This window comes from Macaca mulatta, chromosome 12, assembly GCF_049350105.2.
Source record: "Macaca mulatta isolate MMU2019108-1 chromosome 12, T2T-MMU8v2.0, whole genome shotgun sequence".
Classification (NCBI taxonomy): Eukaryota; Metazoa; Chordata; class Mammalia; order Primates; family Cercopithecidae; genus Macaca; species Macaca mulatta.
In genome coordinates this window covers 120009821-120036763 of record NC_133417.1, presented here as the reverse complement: position 1 = coordinate 120036763, position 26943 = coordinate 120009821, and the positions used below count along the sequence as shown (strand labels likewise).

The window sequence follows — 26943 nt, the reverse complement described above, 5'->3', positions numbered from 1 at the left end:
TCATAGAGACAGGATGTTACTATGTTGACCACGCTAGCCTCAAACTGGCCTCAAGCAATCCTCCTGCCTTGGCTTCCCGAAGTGTTGGGATTACAGGTGTGAGCCACCACATCCAGCCCAGGTTTATCATTTTAAAAACAAATTCACAATTTTAAAGTTATTCTTTTTGTACTTAATTTCTGTGAGTTAAAATACTGATTTTCACATTTTCAACTTTTATTTTATTAAAAAAATGCCAAAACTTATAAAATAATGAATACTATATTTTTATTTGAAGTCTGTTGTAGGCATTTTAATAAACCATTTGTAGTAACTATCACGTGAAAAACATAACCTGTGGAGTTATTTTAAAACATAGAGGCTGCTGTGCAAGTACTGGGAATATCGTTGTACTTCCCTTCTTTTTCATAAAGCGTGGTGGCATTTTTTACCTTAAGTCTTTCCTTTAGGAAGTGCATTGTTTGGTCTTTATTGGGACTTTGTAGTCAGGGAAAGAAAAAAAAGTGTATTGTTTGGAATTCATATTTCTTTCTTAGCAAGGCGAGGTTCTTTGTTGCTCTGATAGAATATGAAGGTCTTGATTCATGTTTGCATACAAGTAAGCTATCAAAGTATATCATATCACTACCAAAACTATTTTACTAGCTTTGTCACATTACAAATTGATTTTAAAATACACTCGTCTTATAACACAAAAAACTGCATTACTTGTGTTTAAACACCACATAAACCAAATTTAGCGATCTGTTTATTTTTCATGCTTGCATGGACCAAGTTGTTTGCACTTCAGAATGTTGTGATCTGCAATTATTTACTGCAGAAAAACTCCTATATTTCTACAACCTGTGACTCTTTAATCTTTTTTTTTTTTTTTTTTTTTTTTTGAGACGGAGTCTCGCTGTGTCTCCCAGGCTGGAGTGCAGTGGCGTGATCTCGGCTCACTGCAAGCTCCGCCTCCCGGGTTCACGCCATTCTCCCGCCTCAGCCTCCCAAGTAGCTGAGACTACAGGTGCCCGCCACCACGCCCGGCTAGTTTTCTGTATTTTTAGTAGAGACGGGGTTTCACCATGTTAGCCAGGATAGTCTCGATCTCCTGACCTCGTGATCCACCCGCCTCGGCCTCCCAAAGTGCTGGGATTACAGGCTTGAGCCACCGCGCCCGGCCGACTCTTTAATCTTATAAATTTAAGAATGAGTCAGTTTAAGCTTATATCCTAGTATCATCATATATTTGTATGTATGCCCTACTATATTTATATACATTTGATTTTAGTTGTAATGTATAGTGGTTTTGTTCTAGGCTTACTTATAAATTTAGGTAAAGTACAACAGAGAAATGCATCTACAAACTGACTTATGGACAAAAACTAGAAGCATTTCAGCTTATGTAAAAGAAGATGATGTATTTATCTATGTCATTGTCTTGCGAGGTCTATATTGCTATCCTTTATTTTCAAAAGTTAATGATAACTTTATTTAGAAGACTAATGAATCAAATACCCTTTAAGCTGGTATCACCACTACTTCAAAACTGGTGTGGCTTGTCAATAAGTAAAACTTGATATTCAAGAAATACTCAAGTAATACTTAACAGTTTTTGAATAATTACAAAACACTTAGCAGAGCTAAGCTTGTCAAAATTGTTTCATCTATGAGCATATTACTGCTATAATTTGAAGACACATAGTATATAAATGAGACTAGAAGGAAACACAGAGCTATGATTCTGTTAGATCCAATATTAAAATTATCCACTGAATGAGCAGATAAAATGGTTATTTTAATTCCACATTTTAAGAAATTATCCTTAGATATAGATTTTTAACTATCTTGTACTGATGTTGTATGATTTTAAAAATTACCTTAAATCTTAGGATACTTTATTTAAATTATAGGTTTTTTTTTTTTTGTCTGCAGTTCACCTATTGGGACAGAATAAGCTAGATTTTGTGATTCTCGCCCAATGCTTCAACCATTTATTCTGGCACTCTATAATTAAAGAAAGGAAATGTAATTCTTACTTGGAAATGAAATATAGAGGAGACATTTCAAAGCAAACCACATTATCTATTGATCATAATGGGAATTACACAAAACCTTGGTAGCTTTTAAAGAAGGTATTTTTTTCTACAGAGGCAATTGTGCACTGACAATTGAAGTTAATAATTTTGTTTTAATTTTAACAAATGTGGGGTTGGCTGAGTACCTCTTATTTTGAGTTTGGACAAAGAAGTATAATAACCTCTCACATGTACACTTTACAGACTGCTTTTACATAGGTATTCTCATTTGATCCTCACAGCAATACTACGAGAAGGCAATTATTATTTTTTCCATTTTAGAGTTAATAAAAGGGAAGCACAGGTTGTGAACTCTATGAGGACAGGGTCAGGTCAGTCTCATTCGCCCCTGTAATTCCAGCACCTAATATAGCAACTGGCATATGATAAGCTCTGAGGAACCATTTGATGCATGAGATTAATTGGAAAGATTTTAGCATTAAATGGCTTTTTAATGCTAAGACTTTTTCTTCTTCCCAAGGTCGTTCCACCTGGTAAAACTTTTAATGGTTTAAAAAAAAAAGTAAATGGGAGGGCCAGGGCTTGAATAAACACGTTACAGACCCAAGAACACTGCTGCCCTAGTTTTTTTTTTTTTTCCTATTCATTAGTAGTTATCTCATCCCTTTTGTTTATCTTTTGTCCCCCCCAAAATGCTTATACATTCTTTTAAAAACATACACATTTTAAAACGTATTTTTTCTTTTATTTTTAAATACTCCTAACCATTAAAAATAGTCGGAAAACAAAGAATATTTTTCCTTTTTCTGTTCTTGGTTCTTATAATTACTGTTATCACAGCATCCTCCTTCACCTAAAGCAATAAGCTTGAAACATGTGAAAATCTTCGACATCAAGTCACTGAGTGTGAAAACAGAACTCTATTGAGAAGATAATATGATCAGAAAAAAATTCAGGTAATATGTTACCCATAAGGACTGTCATGTCTTGCCTCTGGAATGATAAGCATGCATTTCATAGGCTGGCTGGACAGTTTGGCAAGTGAGGTAAATAGAAACCTGAAACACCTAGTACCATATCCATCTTGCCCATCTTGTTTGGGAGCAAAACGTTTCCCCTTGGGAGCAGGATGTATTGTTTTTCTGATATTAAAAAACGTAACAAAAAAATAGAAGCCTTCACCCAGCCTTACTGAGATGAAACAAAAGATTAGATTTTAAACCCGACTCTCACAAATCTGAGCTTTCAGCAGGCACCTGCCTCCTTCCTTTTTCTTTTCTTTTTTTTCTCCTTCCCTTCCTCCTTTCTTTCATCACATCATGATGATCTATATATAATGTGTACAGCTACTTCATTTGTACAAAAGAGGCCTGGTGAGGCAAGAAACATCTTCACCTTTATACTCAGGTACATGGCTAACATGGCATTTTCCAGGGGCCAGCCCTCATAAATTCATAGACTTCAGATTTGTTTCCATAGCAATCCTATATTCTGCTAAAAACACTCCATAATTCTTAAAGTTCTCAGCCACCCCAATCCTGGGATTTTCCCTGGCTGCTTTTAATCGATTCAAGTCCAGTCTATGATTATGACATACTGATTCCTCTCTTTGCCAACCACCCTCTTTCCTCTCTTCTTCCTTCCCATGCCTTAAACTTAATTTCTCTCTCTTTGCCTCATGGAAAGTCACTTTGGATTCTGCTAATTCCCCTCTTAGCCAAGCATCTTTTTTTTTTTTTTTTTTTTTTTTTTTGAGATGGAGTTTTGCTCTTGTTGGCCAAGGTGGAATGCAGTGGCATGATCTTGGCTCACTGCAAACTCCGCCTTCCGGTTCAAGTGATTCTCCTGCCTCAGCCTCCCGAGTAGCTGGGATTACAGGCACCAGCCACCACACCCAGCTAAGTTTTGTATTTTCAGTAGAGACGGGGTTTCACCATGTTGGCCAGGCTGGTCTCGAACTCCCGACCTCGTGATCTGCCCACCTCGGCCTCCCAAAGTGCTGGGATTACAGGTATGAGCCATCATGCCCGGCCTTAGCCAAGCATCTAATCAAGAATTTTCCCAAACCATCCCACAAAAGAAATCTGATCTGTCATGTTAAGAAAATGAATTTTTTTTTAACTTTTGATTTTATACACTCCTAGGTTTTATTTTTCTTCAGACAACGGGAAGAGAAGAAGTAGAGTGAATTTATTGGGGTGCAGAAAACAATATCCTAAAATATGCCACATTGACAAGCTGAGTGCTTTGAATTAAACAAAAGTGAAAGGCCTCAGAAATGAGCATCAGAACTAAGGTCTCTCTCTGACCTTCCCCAACCACCCTGTCTCTCTGACCCATTTCCTTGCTCAAAGCACCAGGAGAGATTCTAAGATTTCCTTATCCAACTAGGGAAGCTTCTTTCCAAAAGAAATGCAATTGTCTTAAGACCCGCTTCCTACAAATCTCATCAAATGACCAGGAAAGATCAACCACTGGAGAAGAAACAGACTGGGATGAGCACCATACCTAGGCTTTTAATCTCTTCTCTGACGGCAGCTTCGAGAGATTACTTACCTACAAGACTATTTGCATATTTTCCCAGTGAAGCTCAGCCACTCGTCATCCTGCCACCTCCCCCAGAACTCTGAGAAACTTCATCCCAGGCCATTGTTCTTGGGGTTCATCCATTTCCCCTGAAAATCATTTACTACTCCTCATGATTGACTATATCTCATATTTCCTTGTCTATTAATGAAGATGGTAGCATCAACCATCTGGCTCTTCCTTGAATCTCATATTCTAAATGGTTCCTATGTTTATGCATGTTAAATAAATTTGCATGCCTTTTTCTCCTATTAATCTGTCTATTGTAGTCAAACTTCAGCAAGTGGAGAGGAAGCTTTCCCTCCACCTGTACAAACCTAAGCAGTACTCACCAAGAGCCAGAAAAATTCAATCATTTTAGAGAATTTAAAGGGCACAAATATCTGGAAATCTCTAGGGGTAGTGGGGAAGCCTTCTCCTAAGAGAAAAGAGCAATTTTGGTCTGGAAATAATACCTTAGCATCTAAGGGCCAAGCTGATTTTGACTACAGCATGTGTCTTCACTCTGCCCTCATTCATTCATTCCTATACCTATTCCATCCCTGGTGCTGTCCTGGGTACTGGGGATATAGCAATGTACAGACAAAAATTTATGCTTTCTTGAAGCAGGTGTTGCATAAAGAAATATAGACAATAAATTACACAAGTTAAATATATAATGTGTGAGTTGGTGAAACACATAAAGAAGGAAAAGTGGGGTAGAAAGTGTTCCTCCAAACCAGCCCCTCGTGTATTTGTGATATGAATGGAAAATGCACAAAACCACATGAGCCAATTTTGCACACTTCTGAGAAATAATGAAGGCTCTGGCAGCACTAAATTATTTGAAAAGAAACAAAAATGGGAAAAGCCATACTCCCTATTTTAGCAGAGCTGGGTGGAAATGGAGTACCTTATAAAGGCAGCACCTAGAGACAATTTTGAGGGGTTGAGGGGCTTGAAGGAGCGAGGAGCTCATGACCTCAGAGCATGCCAAGCTTCAAGCTTCTTTAATTAATTAATTAATTAATTTATTGAGAAGGAGTTTCACTTTTTGCACAGGCTGGAGTGCAATGACATGATCTCGATTCACTGCAACCTTCACCTCCCGGGTTCAAATGATTCTCCTGTCTCAGTCTCCTGAGTAGCTGGGATTATAGGTACGCACCACCATGCTTGGCTAATTTTGTATTTTTAGTAGAGATGGTGTTTCACCATGTTGGCCAGGCTAGTCTCGAACTCCTGATCTCAGGTGATCTGCCTGCCTCAGCCTACCAAAGTGCTGGAATTACAGGCGTGAGTCACTGTGCCCAGCCAGCATGCCAAGCTTCTGAGTCTAGGCAATAAACATCGCTATGGAGCTCAGAGACAGATCCTGAGAGGAGGGAAAGTCTGGATCCTATGTTGTGCCAACAGCACTGTGATTGCGACTAAATGTCAAACACAGCCTGAGATTTCCACATGGTGGTAGGCAGGGTAGACACTACTGCACACAATAGGTAGATGCACTGATATGCTGGTAAATATTGAACAATGAGCATTCTGAGTGTAGTTGCAACATATATGTTGGTTATTATTTGTATTAGAGTCAGACAGAAGTGAAACTTGTTCACCAATGATGTGACTTGCTTGCAAGTTGAATACTGAAAGAATATGTCACCAATTTTAGGCTGTGTGCAGTGGTTCATGCCTGTAATCCCAGCATTTTGGGAGTCTGAGGTGGGCGGATCATTTGAGGTCAGGAGTGTGAGACCAGCCTGGCCAACATGGTGAAACCTTGTGTCTACTAAAATACAAAAATTAGCTGGGTGTGGTGGCAGGTGCCTGTAATCCCAGTTACTTGAGAGGTGGAGGCAGGAGAATCACTTGAACCCAGGAGGCAGAGGTTGCAGTGAGCCAAGATGGTGCCACTGCACTCCAGCCTGGGTGACAGAGTGAGACTCCCTCTCAAAAAACAGATAGAGATATCGATCTAGATAGATATACATCACCAATTTTGTGTCTATTTACAATACAACATCTATAGACATAAAAAAATCTATATATCTATCTATATATAGATATATATCACCAATTTTTGTGCCTATTCACGATACAACATCTATAGACATGACATACTTTTTAAACATTTATAAAAGGTATTTTATTTCAATAGTTTTTGGGAAGCAGGTGGTTTTGGTTACATGAATACGTTCTTTGGTGGTGATTTCTGAGATTTTGGTGCACCCATCACCCAACCAGTATACACTGTACCCAACATATAGTCTTTACTCTCTCACCCCACTCCCACCTTCCTCCTGAGTCCCCAACGTCCATAATATATGTCTTTTGCCATGGCAGACATGATATACATTTAAGAGTAATCTGTATTATTACATTTTTCTCATCTACGTTTAGACTAAACAATCAATGAAAGAATATATTGGCCGGGCGCGGTGGCTCACGCCTGTAATCCCAGCACTTTGGAAGGCAGAGGTGGGCAGATCACGAGGTCAGGAGATCGAGACCATCCTGGCTAACATGGTGAAACCCTGTCTCTACTAAAAAACTACAAAAAATTAACCGGGCGTGGTGGCGGGCGCCTGTATTCCCAGCTACGCGGGAGGCTGAGGCAGGAGAATGGTGTGAACCTGGGAGACAGAGCTTGCAGTGAGCCCAAATCGGGCCACTACACTCCAGCCTGGGCCACAGAACGAGACTCCATCTCAAAAAAAAAAAAAAAAAGAAAGAAAAAATATATTAAGCACTCATTAAGCCTTACACCAATATTCCTGGTGTAAATACTCTCACCGTGGCTGATTTCAAGATACTAAAGTAAATGTATTCTGCATTATTACATTTTATTCATCTATATCTAGAATAAACAATCAATGAAGGAATATATTAAGCCGTAATTAAGCCCTACATGGATATTCCTGTTGTAAATACTCTCACCGTGGCTGATTTCAAGCTACCAAAGTGATGTCACTGAATGTGAAGCTGATAAGATGTACAAGAGCACACCATCATATACTATAGCATTCCTACTATAGGGATAGAAAAAAATGTAAATAACTTCAAGAGCATAGACAACAAGTAAATGTAGTAAAATATTTAGGAAGTGAGTTTTCAATATTTATTACCTTTGCTTTAAAAAATTATTAATTCTAAGTTCACATAATATAATTTTAAATAATGGTAACATTTAACAAACAGCTGGCAAAACACCTAAAAATTCCTGAAAATTTAATAAATGGCTCTTGTGAACCTAAATATGCCAGCTAGCACACACTACTGGTGGATGGCAAAGCTATATAAATGTGGGTTGTTATTAATAATGTGACTTAATATTTACTCCCTGGCTCAAGTTGCTCTGAAAGGCAAGCTTTTAAAAAAAATATTTCCGGGCTTTAATTTTACTCTATTTGCTTTGATTGCAATGGGGCTTTTCTTTGAATAGCTAAGCACCGTATTTCCAAATCTCTTAGGGTGACATATATGAGCAGATAAAAATCTCAGCCATTATTTATTGATAGCTGTTAGCTTCCCTCTCAGAAAGTGATTTTTCACTGATCCTTCCCCAAATTCTAGGAGTTCCTTATTACATTTAGCTATGTACTAACTATAGTCACTACTATATAATAGGTATTAGGTTGAGCCAGATGAAATTGCTGTTGTCTGACCATTTTTGATCTACAAAACCAGTAATTTTATATGCTTCAATCAACACTTTTGCTCTAGTTAAACTGGTAGTGATGTTCCCCTATCATTTGTGTGCCTGCATTCCTACGATTTTGCCCATCTAAAATAATTTTCCTCCTTTCTACTATTCAAACCTATGACTTAACTCCCACTTTCACCTCTCCCACACTCAAAGATATCCATGATCTTTCCAATCTTCATTAAGCAATTGTAAGGATTCTCTCCCGTGACCTTTTGTGATACTTCATGTGGATCACAGAATTGAACACTTAATTATAATGTCTTATTTATATTGTGTCTTGCATAGTCTTGTTAATAACTAGGCACTAAATTCTCTGAGAGAGACTATAATAAGCTTTGTAATTAACAATGTATAATTGTGCTGAAAATGGGTATGAACTCATATTTCAACTGACTGGGATTTAAATAACATCCTTTTCTGAAGTTGAACGTAATTAAAACTAGGTTATGTACTACTTATGTGCTTGGGTTTTGAGGTCAGGCAAACCTGGATCTATTTCCTTGCTCTGCTATCTGTAAGCTGTATGTTTTTGGGAAGTCACTAAATAGCTTGAAGTCCCTTTTCCTCTTCTGTCAAACCGGGTAATGGTGTCTATACTACTGGGTGATTGTTAGGATTATATGATGAATCTGGATTATACAGACTTTTTTTCTAGAAAATATAACCAAAGCAATATATTTTTCTCAGTGATTTGTGTAATATCAGGGAAGGAAAGATGATCATGGTGTTTGGTTTAAGAATAAAGAGAGCACAACGTTATAGTTATTTTTATGATAGTATTTTTTGGTTTGACTCAGCTTCCAAATTTCCCAAATTAATACCTAAAAATGGTATGTGTGTATTGTGTGTGTATATACCTATATTGTATTAGTCTGTTCTCAAGTTGTTAATAAAGACATACCCAAGACTGGGTAATTTATAAAGGAAAGAGGTCTAATTGACTCACAGTTCCACATGGCTGGGGAGGACTCATAATCATGGTGGAAGGTGAAGGAGGAGCAAGGTCACTTCTTACATGGCAGCAGGTAAGAGAGCTTGTGTGGAGGAATGCCCGTTTATAAAACCATCAGATCTCATGAGACTTATTCACTACCACAAGAACAGTATGGGGGAAACCACCCCCATGATTCAATTATCTCCACCTGTCCCCACCTTTGGCACATGGGTATTACTACAATTCAAGGTGAGGTTTGGGTGGGGACACAGCCAAACCATATCATATATACACACATATATACACACACATATATATACACACACATAAATACACACACATACACACATATACACACATGCTCTTATTACCTGAAAAAAATTCTGATCAATTTATTCTTCTTGAACCTAGAGTTTTTTGTACAGTGGTAAATGCTAGCATTTATTAGGAACTTAATATGTTCCAAGCACTTTTCTAAGTGTATTAGCTTATTTTATCCATATAATAGCAATAAAGTATTTTCTGTTATCCCTACTTTGCAGATGAAAAAATACATAGGCTATATTTTGAGATAGTGAGAAAAGTAACTAAAGGCATGAGCAAAATTTAATAGACTATGTCTCATAGAAAGTGACTTTATAATTGTAATTAAATTTTAAGTCAGTGTTCTAAATTCTAAATATATTGCTGAAGAGCTGTTAAGGATTATTACCAATATGAGTAAAATGAGTCCAATACGAACAAGGCATAATTTCTAAAAGAATATATATGGATGAAGAAAAATTAACGTGAAATGCAAGTTGTAATTGATCATTGCTTTTACAGATAATGGTATATAGTCATTCTTTTTTTTTAATTCCCATATTTATTGAACACAAATTGTATATGAGGCATATTTAAATATATTGGTTACTTCTTGCTTGTGCTTTGAAAGAAATTTAAATTATTGCATGAATTTTGATTAAACTGATTACAGAATTTTGAAACACAATGGAACCCAAACTAGGGCCAATGCTCATTTCCTAAATGAACATTTTATGTGCAAACAAACAGCTGCTAGAATCTAACAGAATTTAAAACAAGCTGTTTGTAAATTTTACTGACAGCTGTTTTTGGTGATTTTTGTCAACAGAATTTTCCTGCTTTGCATCACAGCATCCTTTTATTATAGTATCTCCTCAAAGTATAACTTGCTTGCTTTAATCACGTTTACAGAGATTTATGACTTGATGCTTATTCAGTGGTAGAGCTTCTCAACACAAAATGTCAGTGAGCCTGTTATAAATTGCTCCTGGCATTCCTACTCTATCTTTTATTTGGCTGGGAGTATTTCCACCTGAAAGTGATAAATTCCTGTTATAACCACTTTATGTGCTTCAGTAATTACACTGTACAGAAAAACAGGATTTCTACTGAGGTGTCTCCTTAAAAATAGCAAGCAATAAAAGGCAGTGGAATGGGCTGAACTCTGAAGTCTATTGAACAAAAAACAATGACCAGTGAAATATCTGTGTCAGATTGAATTTGATAAATGATCAGGAAGTACAGAAGATACCAAAACCTTTAAAACAACTACTGTAGGGTCATAGTAATGTAAGTATGTCCTTAGACTTGTTACTGTTAAGCCTGTGACAGAAATTTGGCAGGTGTCCACAAGAATGGAGTTAACATCCTTTCAAAAACAATCTTAAAACATCTAGATGCTTCTAGAGACTTGGGTAATTCTAAACCAAATGCCAAGGTGTACATGACATAGGGACTGAGTTTGTATATACTAGTATATGCTAAAATGGTTCAGTACAGTACACTGCAGCCAATAAGTTGATCAATACATATACACACAATCGAACTGATTGAAATACGCATTAATCATGATGATATTCATGGGTGGTTTGTTTGCTTCATATACACTGTCTCTAGTATATAGGACAAAACTACTGTTTTTAATTGCTTAGGCTTTTTTTGTTCTTAAATGAGCAACAAAATGATGTAAATAAAAGATCTTTAAGTTAATGAAACAAAATTATAAACATTTTCATTGTCACATCCTAATATTATACCAACGATGGTGTTAGGAATCAGGTGGATACTTTATCTGAGATGATACTAAAATAGATTATAATCAGTAAATATGATTTAAGCTTCCTTTCAAGGTTATTGCATTATATTTGCATAGGAATTGCTACTGTAAGTATCTCTGTTCCAATAGCCACAGAATAAGTGGTTCCTGGCTTAGAATATGTACTCTTTCAGAGGATAAATCATAAGCAAGTGTAGCTGGCTTCATGCAACTCAACAATGCCAGTCCTAAAAATGGAAAAATATGTTGTGCACTTACTGTGTTTTAAGCTTTAACATATATATTAAAGTTTAGGACAGTACATTGCAAAGGGATGTCCATTGGTTGTGCTGCACTTCTGGTTCAGGACAGTTTCATAAACTGTAATTCCTTTCTCACCACAACCCTTTGAGTATGAAATTGATATACATTAATCCTAAATTTACAAAAGAAGAAACTAAGTTCCAAGATGGGTTACATAATGGACAAAATTTTAGGAAATGGCAAGGCTAGGATTATAATTTAGTTCCGCTTGACTCCAAATCACTGTATACTTAATTACTACGTCACGGAAATAAAACGGAGAAACAAGACTAAACTTTTATGTACACAGGAGGTCCTTGCAGGGAAAACTCTGAAAAAGAAAGGATACCATTTAGTACTTTTCAAAGTGACAAGAGGTCATCGTTCATGTCCTAAACCACGGCTTTACTGAGACCCTGCTGATGGCTGGAGTTACCTGCAGAACTTTTTCTCTGGGACAAGAATTCCAGGATGTTACACATTGCTGGTGTACCCCATGGGAGAAGGAATTTGCCCTTGAAACTCAGGATCCAGGGTTAAGAGGAAGAGTTGGTTCAAAACAAACATCTCATCTCCACTTAAGGCAAAGCACCAGCAAGCTAAGCTGTAGAAGAGCAAGGCTAGAAGGAAGAAAATGGAAGGGGAAGTTGCACATGGGAGAGTAAACCTGCTTACTCTCTGTATGAGTTTCATTATGGCCACTATTAAACAGCTGCCACGAATGTCATGACCCTTGGGGAGAGGGAACAGGACACTGGCAGAAGAAAGGAAGAAAGGAAACTGACAGTAGAAAGAACTCATTGTATCTGCATCATAATTCATTTAATAGCATGGTATGAATACACCAATTATAAATGTCTGGTCCCAAAGCATTTTACCAAAATGTGAAATTTTCATTTACTCTCATCACAGTTAAATTATGCCCTAAGTGTAGTGGCGCACGCCTGTAGCCCCAGCCACTCGGGAGGGTGAGGCGTTAGAATTGCTTGAACCCCTTGAACCCAGGAGGCAGAGGTTGCACTGAGCTGAGATTGTGCCACTGCACTCCTGCCTGGGTGACAGAGAAAGACTCGTTGATTATAATGTTCAGTGTTATTCTTTAGTAGATGAAACATTAACAGTACTGATTATAAATAATCATCCTCAATCAGTTACCATTTATTGAGTACTTATGGTGTATCTGATTTTACATTTTATTTAATAGTCCTCTTACATCTTATTTAATAGTCCTTCAAATCTATCTGATAAATATTATCCCCATTTTGCAGACAAGGAAACTAATGCTCAGACAGCTTAAGGCTTCGTTTAAATCACTCAATTATTTAGTGAAAGTGGGATTAGAAGTGGAACAATCTGTCTCCTGAAATCCTCAGTTTACTCCATTAACACCATAGTATCGCTCCAGGTTTTAACATTTTAAGTTCTCTTTCTTTCTTTGTTTCTGTTTCTTTCTTTCTTTGTTTCTGTTTCTTTCTTTCTTTCTTTTTTTTCTTTGAGACAGTCTTGCTCTGTTGCCCAGGCTGGAGTGCAGTGACACAATCTCGCCTCACTGCAAACTTCACCTCCTGGGTTCAAGCTATTTTTCTGCCTCAGTCTCCCAAGTAACTGGGATTACAGGCACATGCCACCACACCTGGCTAATTTTTATATTTTTAGTAGAGACGGGGTTTCACTATGTTAGGCAGGCTGGCCTTGAACTCCTGACCTCAAGTGATCCACCTGTCTTGGCCTCCCAAAGTGCTGGGATTATAGGTGTGAGCCACCGCACCCGACCCATGTTAAGTTTTCTAGAATTGGATTTCTCCCACGCTCAACAAAGAATAAGCGATGGCTTAACAGGACTAATGAGGACTAACTTCTTAGGTGCCTCTGAGTTTTTTTTTTTTTTTTTTAATATTGGTTCATTTGTGAGCTATCATTGTTTTAGTTAAAACACTTAATAAAGCCTTATTTAGCTGTGCTTACTCTAACCAAGTGTGTGATTTTGGCCAAGTCATTTAAACTCCTTGAGCTTTCATAATTCAGTGGAGCTACAAGGCACAGTGGCTCACACCTGTAATCCCAGCATTTTGGGAGGCTGAGGCGGAAGAATTGCTTGAGGCCAGGAGTTCTAGAGCAGCCTGGCCAACATAGAGAGACCCTGTCTCTACAAATAATTTTAAAAAATTAGCCAGGCATGGTGGGGTGCGCCTGTACAGTGCCCAGCTACTCAGGAGGCTGAGGTGGGAGGGACACTTGAGCCCAGGAGTTCGAAGCTGCAGTGAGCTGAGATCGTACCACTGTACTGCAGCCTGGGCAACAGAGTGAGACCTTGTCTCAAAAAAATCCCCCAAAAGACCAAAAACGTAATTTACTGGGTCCATTACTAATCAAAAAGATCTGGGTTAATATTCTGCCACTGTTCTTATCTGTGCCTCCATCCTGGGCAAGTATGCTTTTCTTTTTACAAATCTTATTTTTCTCTAAAGTTGGGGGTCTTGCTATGTTGCCTAGGCTGGCCTTGAACTCCAGGGCTGAAGTGATTCTCCTGCCTCGGCCTCCCAAGTAGCTAGGACTACAGGCATGTGCTGAGCCCCTTGGGCAAGTAAATTAAGATCTCTGAGCCACACCTGCCTCCTCTTACTAGAAAGCACTTAGTTGTTACAACAAAATAATATAATCTAGATGGCTTAAGCAACAGAGATTTGTCGTATTTCTGGAGGCTAGAAGTCTGAGATTAGGTTGCCAGTATGACTGGGTTTTGGGGAGGGCCCTCTTCTTTTGCATTCTCGCTGTGTCCTCACGTGGGAGAGAGAGAGAGAACTCTCTCTTCTTACAAGGTCATTAATTCCATCACAGGGCCTCTGCCCTCATAACCCCACCTAAATCTAATTACCTCCCAAAGGCGGCCTCCAAATACCATCACGCTGGGGTTACAGCTTTTGACATATGAATTTGGGGGTGACACAACAGATACTAATGCCCATTTCATAGGGTCCCGAAAGCACTTAAAGCCGGGGTCTGGCTTGGGTAGAGGTAGTCCAATTATTCAACAAACACCGAGCACCTGCTTGGAGCCAAGCACTGCATGTGCCACATGAAGCTATATTGGGAAATGAGTCACATGCAGCCAGTCTCTGGCCTTTTGGAGGTTTTGAACTAGAAGGGGACACGCACATAATGGTGTGTGTGTGTATCTACATACACAGGTGATATGATGCACCTGAGAGAATCTAGTCTAGGAACTACGGAAAGCTTTAAGGAGTGATATTTGAACTGTATTCTGAAGGATGAGGAATGGAGAGGAGCACAATTCCAGGTTCCAAAGTGAATCTTTGTGCAAAAGCCATAGGCAACAAGGTGCAGGGGCTTTTAATGACCTAAGGGAACGCACTGTGGTGTTGGGACCATGATGGCCAGAGGAGGTTTTGACAAGAGGCTAGTCAAAGAGCAGCGAAAAACTTTAAAGAGCTTTAAGGAAGGGAAGTGCCACGATGAGTTTTGTGTTTGGAAATGTTTTAGGCGCCCACACCGCAGTCTTGGAACTGGCTGGGACCTGTATAGACACTTGGATACCAGATAGAAAGCTACGACAAGAAACCAGGCGAGGATGAGGCAACTGAGGATGCTGTGGAGCAGAGACGGAGAGAAAATGGGTGCATTCGAGACAAGATAGGGAGAAAAATGCTAGGACTTGGAAATAAAGTCGGGGGGCGGCAGGGAGGCATGACGAGTTGCTCTGTAGGTCTTACTGTAATCAGTGAAAGATCCGGAGGAGGAAGGTGAACACACTCTCTAACAAAACAACAAAAAAAATTGTTTTTTGAAATTTTATACCAGTCATATTTTAAAAGTAAACCAGATCTTTTCAAACATGGCTTTGAGCTGATATTTGTAACCAGTTAGAATTAGATACAAACTTTTCTTATTTTTACTCAGTTACAATATACGCCACAGGTGGGGTGAGAGGAAACAAAGGTTGCCTTCTTAGGAACAAAGAGAGTGGTACCTTCAGTATCGTGGGCAAAGCTCTTCCAAGTTCAACAGTAGTGAAAACAGCGCTTTTTATAAATAACACTCAACTAAAAGTTTCTGGGTTGGTCACTGTTGCAACGATTAAGTTCGGATGAGGGTCCCTGGAGTCATAACCCCGGGCAACGGCGAATGACTTTCCACCTGGACTTCATCCCTCCAGGCAGCCCAGAGCGGCTTCAGGTCCCGCCAGCTCTCCCGCCAACATCAGCCTAGCGACTGCGGCCCCGCCCTCAGGCCCCGCCCCTTCGATCAAGCGGCGTGCGCTGGCGGCCTCGCCCCGGGGCCCGCGCGCCGGGATCACGGTTTCAGCCTTCCTGTCGTGACCCCAGGCCCCGCCCCTGGGCCCGGCGCGCCGGGATTTCGGTTTCCCCATCTTCTCCCGCCCCCTCTGTCCCGCGGCGTGTTCTCGCCGCTCCGCCCCTAGGACCCGCGCGCCGGGACTTTGGCAAGTTTCAGTCCTCCGGCCCCGCCCCCTCGGTCCCACGGCTCTCGTGGCCCCGCCCCTGAGCCCCACGCGCCGGGACTTTGGCAAGTTTCAGCCTCCAGCCCCAACCCTCGGCCCCGCCCACTCGGCCAGCGGCTGGCTCTCGTGGCCCCGCCCTTGTGTCCCGAGCGTCCCTAGTTTGGGAGCATTTCGGCCGCCGTGCCCCGCCCCGCCCCGCGCGCCCCGCCCCTCTGGCGGCCCGCCGTCCCAGACGCGGGAAGATCTCGGCCGGGTTCGAGTTGCTGGCCGGCAACTTCCCTGTGTTTTCCCGAGACCTCCTTGCCTCCCGCTCCCCGAGAAGCCTTTCGCCCGAAGGCGGGGCGATGCCGGATAATCAGCAGCGGAGGAACCGGCAGCCGAGGGTCCGCTCCGGGAACGAGCCTCCTTCCGCTCCCGCCATGGAGCCGGATGGTCGCGGGGCCTGGGCCCACAGTCGCGCAGCGCTCGACCGCCTGGAGAAGCTGCTGCGCTGCTCGCGTTGGTAAAGACGGAGCCTCGAGGGGGTGGTCGCGAGGGCACGGGTCGCCCAGTTTCTAGAGGCTGGGGAATCTTTTCAAATATCCCGTTTCCTCCTTCCGTTCCCGCGCTGCAGTCGGGTCGGCGTGCAGTTAGCACCTGCCCAAGTATATGGTATTAACAACTTCTGGCTCTCATTCACTTTCTTTTTAGGAGACTTTCCAGCCTCCCCTTGCCCTAAATGCAGCTGAAACGGTAGTTTTTGAACTTGAGCGGGCTGAAGCACCGTCTGGAGGTGTGGCTAAAAACAAGTTCATCCTGGCCCCGCCTCCAGAGTTTGAATCTGGGGCTGGGGTGGGGCTAAGGCTTCTGCTTTACCTGGCCCTGGATTACCCCGCTGCTTTCCGGGAGCTATAGCGCATTGGGCTGCCGGGCCGCCCCGGAGACCCTCTAAATTAGAAGCAGCTGCCACTCTAAATTAAACTGGCCTTTTTGACATTTTCTGCGTGCTAGCTTTTTCAGGTGGGATGGCATGGGGCATCGGATATCTACCATAGGTGTAGATTGAAGATGGCAGGAAATTTCTCATTTCCTTAGTTTGCTGAAAAGACTATGTCTGGTGTTCCAGCTGTTTATTGTTTTCCTTCCTGCTGTCACACTATGGGAGTCCTCTCAGGGTTTTCATTCCGTCCAGAGGCATTTTCATGATTTACTTCTTGCTTTTTTTCGTGTAGCACTTTCTAGTATACCAAGAAGGTTTGTAAACCCCAAGAAAGGCTTTGTCTCATTTTCATTTCTTCTGAAAAGCATTTTTATTGAGCACTTGCTGTGTGTACAGGTATTTCTGTATGAAGATCACTGGCAGGTTTTTTGTTATTTGTAGCTGTCAAAAGCATATATTCTTTTTGGACTTTTTACCCCCTTTGACTTCTAATTTGCAGAACTTAAGTCACTTAGTTGCATAAAGTTTTTTTTTGTTTTTTGTTTTTTTTGTTTTTTTGAGACGGAGTCTCGCTCTGTCGCTCAGGCTGGAGTGCAGTGGCAGGATCTTGGCTCACTGCAAACTCCGCCTCCCAGATTCATGCCGTCCTCCTGCCTCACCCTCACGAGTAGCTGGGACTACAGGCGCCCGCCACCACGCCCGGCTATTTTTTTTATTTTTAGTAGAGATGGGGTGTCACCGTGTTAGCCAGGATGGTCTCCATCTCCTGACCTCGTGATCCGCCCACCTCGGCCTGCCAGGTGCTGGGATTACAGGCGTGAGCCACCGTGCCTGACCGAAATTTTTCTTTAAAAATGAAAAAGACTTAACTGTCAGAGTTTTGCACTTATATTTTCTTTTACGAAAACTTTTAATATCTGTGACAAAATGACATTGCACTTCTTAGAAGAGTGACACTTTTGCTAGAGTGAGTACATGAAGACATTGAGTTGTGTGTTTTCCTGTAGCACATGGGTCATCTGAGAATAGGAAATTTAAAACTGGCACTGCTAGTTGCAATAACAGAAGCATTATAGTTCACATTTTAATAGTCCAACGAAAGTTAGACATTCCATTGGCACGTATCTGTAGGGAAGCATAGGGCTTCACTTAGACTGTAAAGTCAGAATGCCTGAGTTCAAGTTCTAGCTTTGACACTATTGAGTAGGCCAAGTTATTCATCTCTCTGAGCCTCATTTTCTGCATATGAGTAATACTAATTAGCTTTTCTTGTGAGGGTTCATTAATAATCATAAATTTATTGAGCACCCATAAAGTGCCAGACCCTATTCTGGGTATTGGGGATTTGATAGTGAACAAAGCAGACAATAAATTCCAGCCCTTAGGGAGCTTATATGGAAGACACTAAATGAAATTTTACATGTGTGTAAAGTGTTGAGTTTGGTGGTTGTGATAGAATAAATGATAAATAATGGGTGTCTTCATCTAAAAGAATGTGATGTTTGCTAGCTACATGATTTGGGAGAGTCAAAATAGATAATATATATCAATATATGTTGTCCTGAAAAATAACAAAGCCAGTTTCACTTTTTATCCCCTACCAAATATTTTTCTAGTTTCTAACTGAAGTGGGTGGACAGTAAGAGCCAAAGGAGTGTAAGTAGACATCAGTAACTAGGCCCAGACTTGTAGCATGGCTCACCCATTTGTCTGGAGAATGCTATTGAATGCCATTGATTTTTTTTTTTTTTTAATTTGTATCCAAACCTCTATGGATGAATTAAATCTTAACTCTTCGAATGCATGTTTCATAGGGATCTGCAAATTTTTTCAGTAAAGGGTCAGATAATTAATATTTTAGGCCTTGCTGCCAACAAATAGTTTTTGTTCTTATTTATTTTTACTTCCCTTTAAAATGTAAAAACCATTCTTTCCTTAAGGGGTGTACAAAAACAGGCTGCTGGCTTGGTTTGGCCCACAGGTAATAGTTGCTAAACTGTCAATAAAGTTTTAATAAACTTAACATCTTAAGTTTAAAAATCCTTTTTGGTGTACAATTTTATATCACATGGGCTGCCTTATTTTTTTTTTTGGACAAAGTTTCACTCTGTCACCCAGGCCAGAGTGCAGTGGCATTATTTCAGCTCACTGCAACCTCCGTCCCCTGGGTTCAAGCAATTCTCTTGCCTTAGCCTCCTGAGTAGCTGGGACTACAGGTGCATGCCACCATGCCCAGCTAATTTTTGTGTTTTTACTGGAGATGGGATTTCACCACATTGGCCAGGCTGGTCTCAAACTCCTGACCTCAAGTGATCTGCCTACTTCAGCCTCCCAAAGTGCTGGGATTACAGGCTTGGGCCACCATGCCTGGCCTTTACATGGGCTTTAATATTTAGAAATGATTTTGCTTTCCTCTGTAGATGTCTCTGCAACTTTGGCACTATCTTTAGTAAAAAAAAACCTGTCCAGCTGCACCTTACTCAAGGAGGAAAAACATTCTTCCTACCTCTGCCTTTTCCCTGGTAGCCACCTGACAGTGCCAGCAAGGAGCAACTGAGAATGGTCTGCTTCTTACATTTGCTACCCTCCATTCAAAGCAGCGACATATTATTTGAAATTGTGTCAGTATGTCCTTTTACAGAGTTTCAGAGTTCTACCCAGTGGGCTAGTGATTACCCCGATTACCCTCACATTCAGCTTGCAGCTGTCATCTGTCTTGTGTTGCACATGGATCTGTTTTGCAGCCGGCATTACTTGCTGGTGAGGGTGGATTTGTACATAACCGGGCATCCTTTCTTGACCTTTAGCATGAATATGGCTTCAAGGTGAAGCTGATGAAAGTGTTCAAGAGGCCAGATGTGACATTTGTATTAGGACCAAGCCTCACAACCAGATAGAAGCTATTTAAGGATTTGGAAAAATGAGACAGGAAGACCATATTATTTGAGAGGCTGGCAGAAAGCACAATAACAATGTGTTCCTAAAGGAAGCAGGAAATGATAATAGGAGCTACAGTGTAGAAGCCCCAGGTGTCATTTAACACCGTTTTGTGAATTAATAGGTACCTCTTGGCATATTTTTTAGGGTGAGAGTGGGATTAGACATCTTTGACAATCGTAACTTGGGCCATTTTAATCAACTTTTAATGAAAAGTTAGAATCTTTTAACCTTTATGATAGGTGTGTGTGTGTATATATATATATATATTTTTTTTTTTTTCTGAATTCATGTTTAAGAGGTGATCAAGCTTAATTTTGTATTCTCTTATACTTTAAGGCAGCATGATGTAGATGTTAAGAGCGTGGATCTGGAGTCATATTCCCTGGGTTCAAATCCTGGCTCCGTTATTTAGGTTATTTTATCTTTTTATGCTTCCTTTTCTTCATCTGCAAAAAATGAGTTGATATTCATAAGATACCTTGAGCAGTGTCTGTTATTACTAAATGCTGTATGAATACTTGTAAAATAAAGGATAGGTTTTCTGACTCCAGGTTCAGCTTTTGCCTTTCATCATGAGTTTTGAATGTTCAGAGGCATTCTCACAGCGCAGTGATCCCCAAATGGAATGACTTCTCCGTGGCACTGGTTATTCATTAGAATAACAGGAAATCACTGAGACACTGCATAAGGGGTGGTAAGGTGATGCATTTTCTACTTGAGTGTATGCTTAATTGTAAAATATATACAAGTTTAGGGAAAATTGTGCAGATCGACATGGTGCTGAGAAGAGTACTTGGGTGGGGCCAGTGGAAGGAAGCTTCGTAGGCTTTTAAATTGAGATATGAATAGGTTTTCTTTTTTCTGAGACAGAGTTTCCCTCTGTCACCCAGGCTGGAGTGCAGTGGCGTGATCTCGACTCACTGCAACCTCCGCCTCCCGGGTTCAAGTGATTCTTCTGCCTCAGCCTTCTGAGAAGCTGGGATTACAGGTGAGCGCCACCACACCTGGCTAATTTTTGTATTTTTAGTAGACACGGGGTTTCACCACGTTGGTTAGGCTGGTCTCGAACTCCTGACCTTGTGATCCGCCCTCCCTGGCCTCCCACAGTGCTAGGATTACAGGCGTGAGCCACCACACACAGCTGAGATATGAATAGATTTTTAAAATGGAGCCAGGTTGCGATGGTGGGTGTTATTAGCAAATAACTCGCTATAAAGAATTGTAGGATAAAGGGGGACTGGGTCAGGCAAGCAGAGAGTTAAGACAGGGTCAAATCAGTGATTAATAGCCTAACAACAGAAAACTCAGTTGGTTTACATGGTTAACTTCCTAAAGAGAGCAATTTGTGTAGCTTTCCTGGACTCTGGTTCCTCATCTATAAAATGAGGAAAATGAACTCGTTGATTTGTAAAGTTCTCTCCAGTTTGCAGATTTCATAGTTATTTGTGTCCACTGGATGAAGTTTAACATACATACAGAAAAGGCACAAGTCATTGGTGTTCAGCTTGTATCATATCTTCCAAATTAGAATTTATTTGTGATATTTATTTATGGAATATTTTGAATGATGTCTGTCTCCTTCAATTATATATTTAGTAAAGCTAGGTTCACGTTTGTAGCCACAGTGCCAGACACATGGTTTCTTAGTGTATGTTAATTAATGTATGAAAGAACTTAGGTTAAGGTAGGATCACATTTGAAGGGCCTTTGCAAGTGGTTTCCAGAAGGACCTAGTTAATTTACATGAATTGCTAAGAATCCCCTATAGGTTCCATGTCATTATCCATATACTTTACTTGTTAAACACTTTATTCTTCTAAAGATAAACACAAGAAAAATTGTTTAATTGGCTTGGTGAGCCTGCACATTCAGATGTTCAATATGTTGGTCCACACTTTAAAATTACCTTGAGGATTCTTTCAAATGTAAGAGCATTGTGGGAGCTGTTTTGCCTCATATTAAATAGCAGTTGATATCTCATGGAAACATAGGCGAGCCATTCTATTAAGAATAACAAGATTCTATAATACCGATCTGCCTCGGTATTATAATCTCAGATGAATTTACTTTACTTTTTTTCTTTTCAAAGAAAATTTTATATCAGTAAGAACTTCTTTTTAAAAAAAAATGTTCTCACTATTTAATTCTTCCCTAAGTTATCCTCTGACAGCACTGATCTTTCTAAATCAACTACATGTAAAGTTACAGAAGTATGACTGTAGATGGGGAAAATAGAGTAGCTAAATTTTCAAGGTACAGAAATCCTGTTACCATGCAAATGTCTTTTCTTATTTGTGTGGACTTTTTCTATCTAATATATATGTATATCAAACAGAAAATAGGGTAAGGATAAAATGGAATTGTTAATACAAATGCATTTTTGTATATAGACTTCCATTTGGTTCATTCTCTAAGAACTTATTGAAATCCTGCAGTTAATCTAGCACCATGCTAGTTACGTAATGGTGGGTTGGGAAGCTCAGAAAAAATGAAAGTAAGATCTCTTGTCTGTAGGATTGGAGTCTATTTCAAGAAAAGAAAAATAGAAAATCAGTAAGTTAAAATACAGCTGCTCCTGAACTTGAGATTGGGTTATGTCTGGATCAACCCATTGTAAGTTAAAAATATTGTATGTCAAAAATATATTTAATATACCTAACCTGCCAAACATCATAGCATAGCCCAGCCTACCTTAAACGTGCCTAGAACACTAACATTAGCCCAGTTGGGTTAAATCATCTAACACAAAGCCTATTTTATAATAGAGTGTTTAATAGCTCATGTAATTTATTGCATACCATACTGAAAATGAAAAACAGAATGACTTCCTGCTGTGGCCCAGCATTGTACTGTATATTGCTAGTCTGGGAAAAGATAAAAATTCAAAGTGTGGTTTCTATTGAATGTGTATTATATTTGCAGGATAATAAAGCTGAAAACTTGTGAGTCGAACCATTGAAAGTCAGGGATCATCTGTACAAAGTATTTTGTTTTCAAGCCTGGGCAACATGATGAAACCCCACCTCTACAAAAAATTAGTCAGTTGTGGTGGTGTGCACCTGTAGTCTCAGCTACTTGGGAGGCTGAGATGGGAGGATTTCTTCAGCTCAGGAGTTCAAAGCTTAGTGAGCTGTGATCGTGCCACTGTACTCCAGCCTAGGCGACAGAGCAAGATCTTGTCTCAAAAAAACAAAAACAACCCCACCCCCGCCAAATATTTGGTTTTCAACATTGAATCCCAGAGCCCCAACTAGATGCTGTCTCTCTTCTTTGTAACTTTAGAGCATTTTGTACATCTTTTAAGTCATATTAATTTGGTTTATATGATTAATCGGCCAGATTATAAGTCCTTTAGAAAAGAGTGGAACATAGTCAACTTTGTTCTTCAGATGTTACGTGGCATGAATTTTGCAGAAGTGATGGCTAGAGACTAAAATCCAAGAATTCCTGTGCTAAGTGGTTTAGTGTCATGTTTATTATATCATCCTGAACCGTGTTTGGGTAATGTCTTGGCTTGAGTAGTTGCTGGGGAGAAGGGACTGTATTCGAGGCTGGGGAGCATGACCTGAGTGAAATCATGGGGTTGGAGTCGGACACAGGCTAATTAAAGTTGTAAGAGACACTGGCCTGACCACAGCAGAGTTTTTGTTGAGGAGCAATGACAGAAAAGGTTGCATGGCTTAGGTGTTACAGTTTGTGAAGAACTTTTTAATAGTAAATTTTTTAAAATGGTAAACAGTATGTGAAAAGAATTAAAATAACACAGTATATGGCCATTCAGTATTTGTTAAATGAACGACAGATAAGTGTGAATCTTCTTCAGTAACTCATAATTATCAATTTCTTGTGTATCCTCCAATAAGTTCTGTGTTCATATAAGCATTGTACTGCCTCGGACAAGCAGACACTAAACACCATGTAGTTGTTGCATGAGTCATTTAACCGTTTCCTTATTGGAAAAATTTAGGTTGTTTGTGGTCTTTTGCTGTAACAAGCAGTCCTGGAGTGATATTGATATCATGTGCCTTTACATTTAAAATGTTTTTAAATAAAGTTATACATGTACATAGTTGACAGAGTCAATAGAACAGACTATTAATGAAAACATTCTTTGATTCATCCTTCATCACCTCTGAGTTCTATGCATCAGAAACATCTTTTGTCTTTTTTTTAGTTTTACAAACATATACCTCTACATTTACAAATGTTTATATTGCTATTTCTTGCTTTTTTTTTCCATTTTAGACGTTATTAACTTCCTAACTACTCTCAAAGATGAATTTTCTTACTCCTGTTAATTTTGACAGTGAAAGTTGAGTGGATATATAATTCAAAGTAAAAATAATTTTCAATAATTATTTTGAAGGCATCATTCCACAGTTCTGTAGCATCTCTTATTACCCTTGAGAAGTTTTATGCTATCCTATTTCCTTTTAAAAATATATATATGACATTTAATTTTATTATTTCTTAATCTCTGGAAGCTTTTAGAATCTTGTCTAGATATCTTTGGTGTTTGAAAGTTTCATTTTTGCAAGGATCTAATGTTGCTGAAGAATAAATTCCTGGCAGTGGAATAGCTGAGTTAAAGTTGGATTCATTTATATTCTTGATAGTTATCTCCTAGTTGTAAGAATTTTTTTAAAAAAAGGTTTTTTCTAAAGATACATGTTCTTGCTGTGTTGTCCAGGGTGGAGCCCAGTGGCTATTCACAGGCATGATCATGACACGGTATACCTTGAACTCCTGGGCTCAAGCGATCCTCCTGCCTCAGCCTCCTGAGTGGCTGGGATTGCAGGCCTGCACTTGGCTGAAAATGTTTTTATTCCAGTATATCTTAGCTGAGCGCTAGCCGTCCTCACAAAGTCTGAGTTTGGCACAGATGAGTTCACCTTTTGAGCTTTTCCATTGAAATTCTTTTGAATTTGGCACTGCCTTCTCTCTCAGCTTGGCTCACACACTTTCTTCCTTGTTCCTTTCCCCAATACACACAAGTGCACATACTTCTCATTCACATTTCCATGATCTTTCCTTATCTGTTAACAGCAACACAAATATATATTCTAGCTCACTAGCTAGAATAATGAGTATACTGATCAGTTATTCCCACATATTAAATCATTACTAATAGATGATAACATCTTATTGCTAGAGTGAAGGTTACGAACTATAGCTAAAGAGTTCAGTCATCTTAGGAAGGAAATTTAAAGTTGAAAACCAGAATCAAGGCATTGAGTCAAGTATTGCCAGAGAAAGCCAGAAGGCTATGGACTGCATCCTGGGGGTATGCCTACATGGAGAGGTAGGAGAAGCAGCTAAGGAAATGCTGAAATAGGCAGATAAATGTGTATTAAAATATTAAAATTCGGTGGAAGGAAAGGTTTCGGGAAAGAAGATGAGATCAGTGTTATTTCCCAGAGTGGTCAGAGAGAAAGGGACCAAAAATGCTTTGGAGAACAGTTTCAGCAGAGTGGAGGGAGTTAAAGCTAGGCAGAAGGAGATGGGAGTAGCTGGTATAGAGCACTCATTTGAGAACTTTTATCTGTTCAAGAAAGGGAAGAGATGGAGCAGCAGGTAGAATGGGAGGTATGATCAAAACAGTGTTTTTTTCCTGCATTGAAGGAGAGATTACCTGTTCCTGTGTAAATGCAAATGAGAGAAGAAAGGCAACTATTATGAATATATAGTGCTTTGGGAGGCAGGAAAGATATGGGAACTAGAGATAGAGCAGCACATTTTAGGAAGAGTGACTAGAGATTGAAATTTCCTCTGAGACTCTCGGAAGGGGTATGATGACTGGTGAAAAGATAAAAATGTATTTAGGTGGTAAAACACCTACACCATGAAGTTCCAGTAAAGTTAATGAGATGAGGTAGCATAGAGATTGTTTTGAATAGCCATCTATTCATTTGTTTGTTTACTTATGGAATATCTAACACATGACTTGGTAGAGATAGAAAAAGGAAGAGGCTGCCGAAATGTTATGTTATGTTATGTTATGTTATGTTATGTTATGTTATGTTATGTTATGTTATGTTATGTTATGTTATTGTTTTGAGACAGAGTCTGGCTCTGTCACCCAGGCTGGAGTGCAGGGGTGTAATCTCGGCTCACCTCAACCTGTGCCTACTGGGTTCAAGTGATTCTTGTGCCTCAGCCTCCCAAGTTGCTAGGATTACAGGCGTGCACTACCATGCCTGGCTAATTTTTATATTTTTAAATTTTTATTTATTTATTTTTGAGACAGGGTCTCGCTGTGTCACTCAGGCTGGAGTGCAGTGGCTCAGTCTTGGCTCAGTGCATCCTCCAACTTCCAGGTTCAAGTGATTCTTATGCCTCAGCCTCCCAAGTTGCTGGGATTACAAGCATGCGCCACCACATCTGGCTAATTTTTGTATTTTTAGTAGAGACAGGGTTTCACCACATTGCCCAGGCCGGTCGAGTTCCTGGCCTCAAGTGATCCTCTCGCCTCGGCCTCCCAAAGTGTTGGGATTACAGGCATGAGCCGCAGTACCCAGTTGCTACCAAATGAATTTATAGAGAGAAGTTTATACATCTTTCTTTCTCTTTCTCTCTCCTTCCTTCCTTCCTTCCGTCTGTCTGTCTTTCTGTCTTTCTTTCTTTCTTTCTTTCCTTCTTTCTTTCTTTTCTTTCTTTTCTTTCTTTCTTTTTATAGTGGTTATTCACAGCCTGAGTAGGCAAGGAAGAAGTAGGCTCTGGGGCCTATCTAGCATTATAGATTGGCATCCATGAGTGTCTAAGAGGTCAGCACAATTAGGTAGTGGGGAAGGCAGCTTGGAAATAGTTAACTCTGGCCTGGGCTGGATACGGAATCGGAATCCAAGGTGCTCAGAAACTGAATGGAATTTTTTCAAAGTAGAGAGCAACCTGAAGGTGGAGGTTTGGCCAGGGCGATGTAAAAAAAGAAAGGAAGGATATTGTGATAGGAGGAGCTTGCCACGAAATAGAATTCAGTACACTTGATGGAGAAAAGGAGGTTAGGTTTGGTAGGTCAAATAACA

At 39.9% G+C, this 26943-nt stretch overlaps 1 protein-coding gene and 1 long non-coding RNA gene across 3 annotated transcripts in view; one reads left to right on the top strand and one right to left on the bottom strand.

The window, feature by feature from the left end:
• The window catches only part of LOC144333474 (uncharacterized), a 157198-nt gene extending 141422 nt beyond the window's left edge, over positions 1-15776 (bottom strand). Inside the window, exon 1 of the long non-coding RNA XR_013402142.1 lies at positions 15574-15776. This is a non-coding gene — a long non-coding RNA (uncharacterized LOC144333474). The remainder of the gene's footprint in view (positions 1-15573) is intronic.
• A 384-nt stretch (positions 15777-16160) lies between these two features.
• The window catches only part of BARD1 (BRCA1 associated RING domain 1), an 83569-nt gene continuing 72786 nt past the window's right edge, over positions 16161-26943 (top strand). Inside the window, exon 1 of one of the 2 annotated variants that reach the window (XM_001084740.5) lies at positions 16161-16564. In XM_001084740.5, coding sequence (XP_001084740.2) covers positions 16407-16564 — 158 coding nt within the window. In that variant the 5' untranslated portion in view covers positions 16161-16406. Of the gene's footprint in view, positions 16707-26943 lie in introns of both variants that reach the window. The other variant, XM_015110897.3, reaches the window with a different exon arrangement.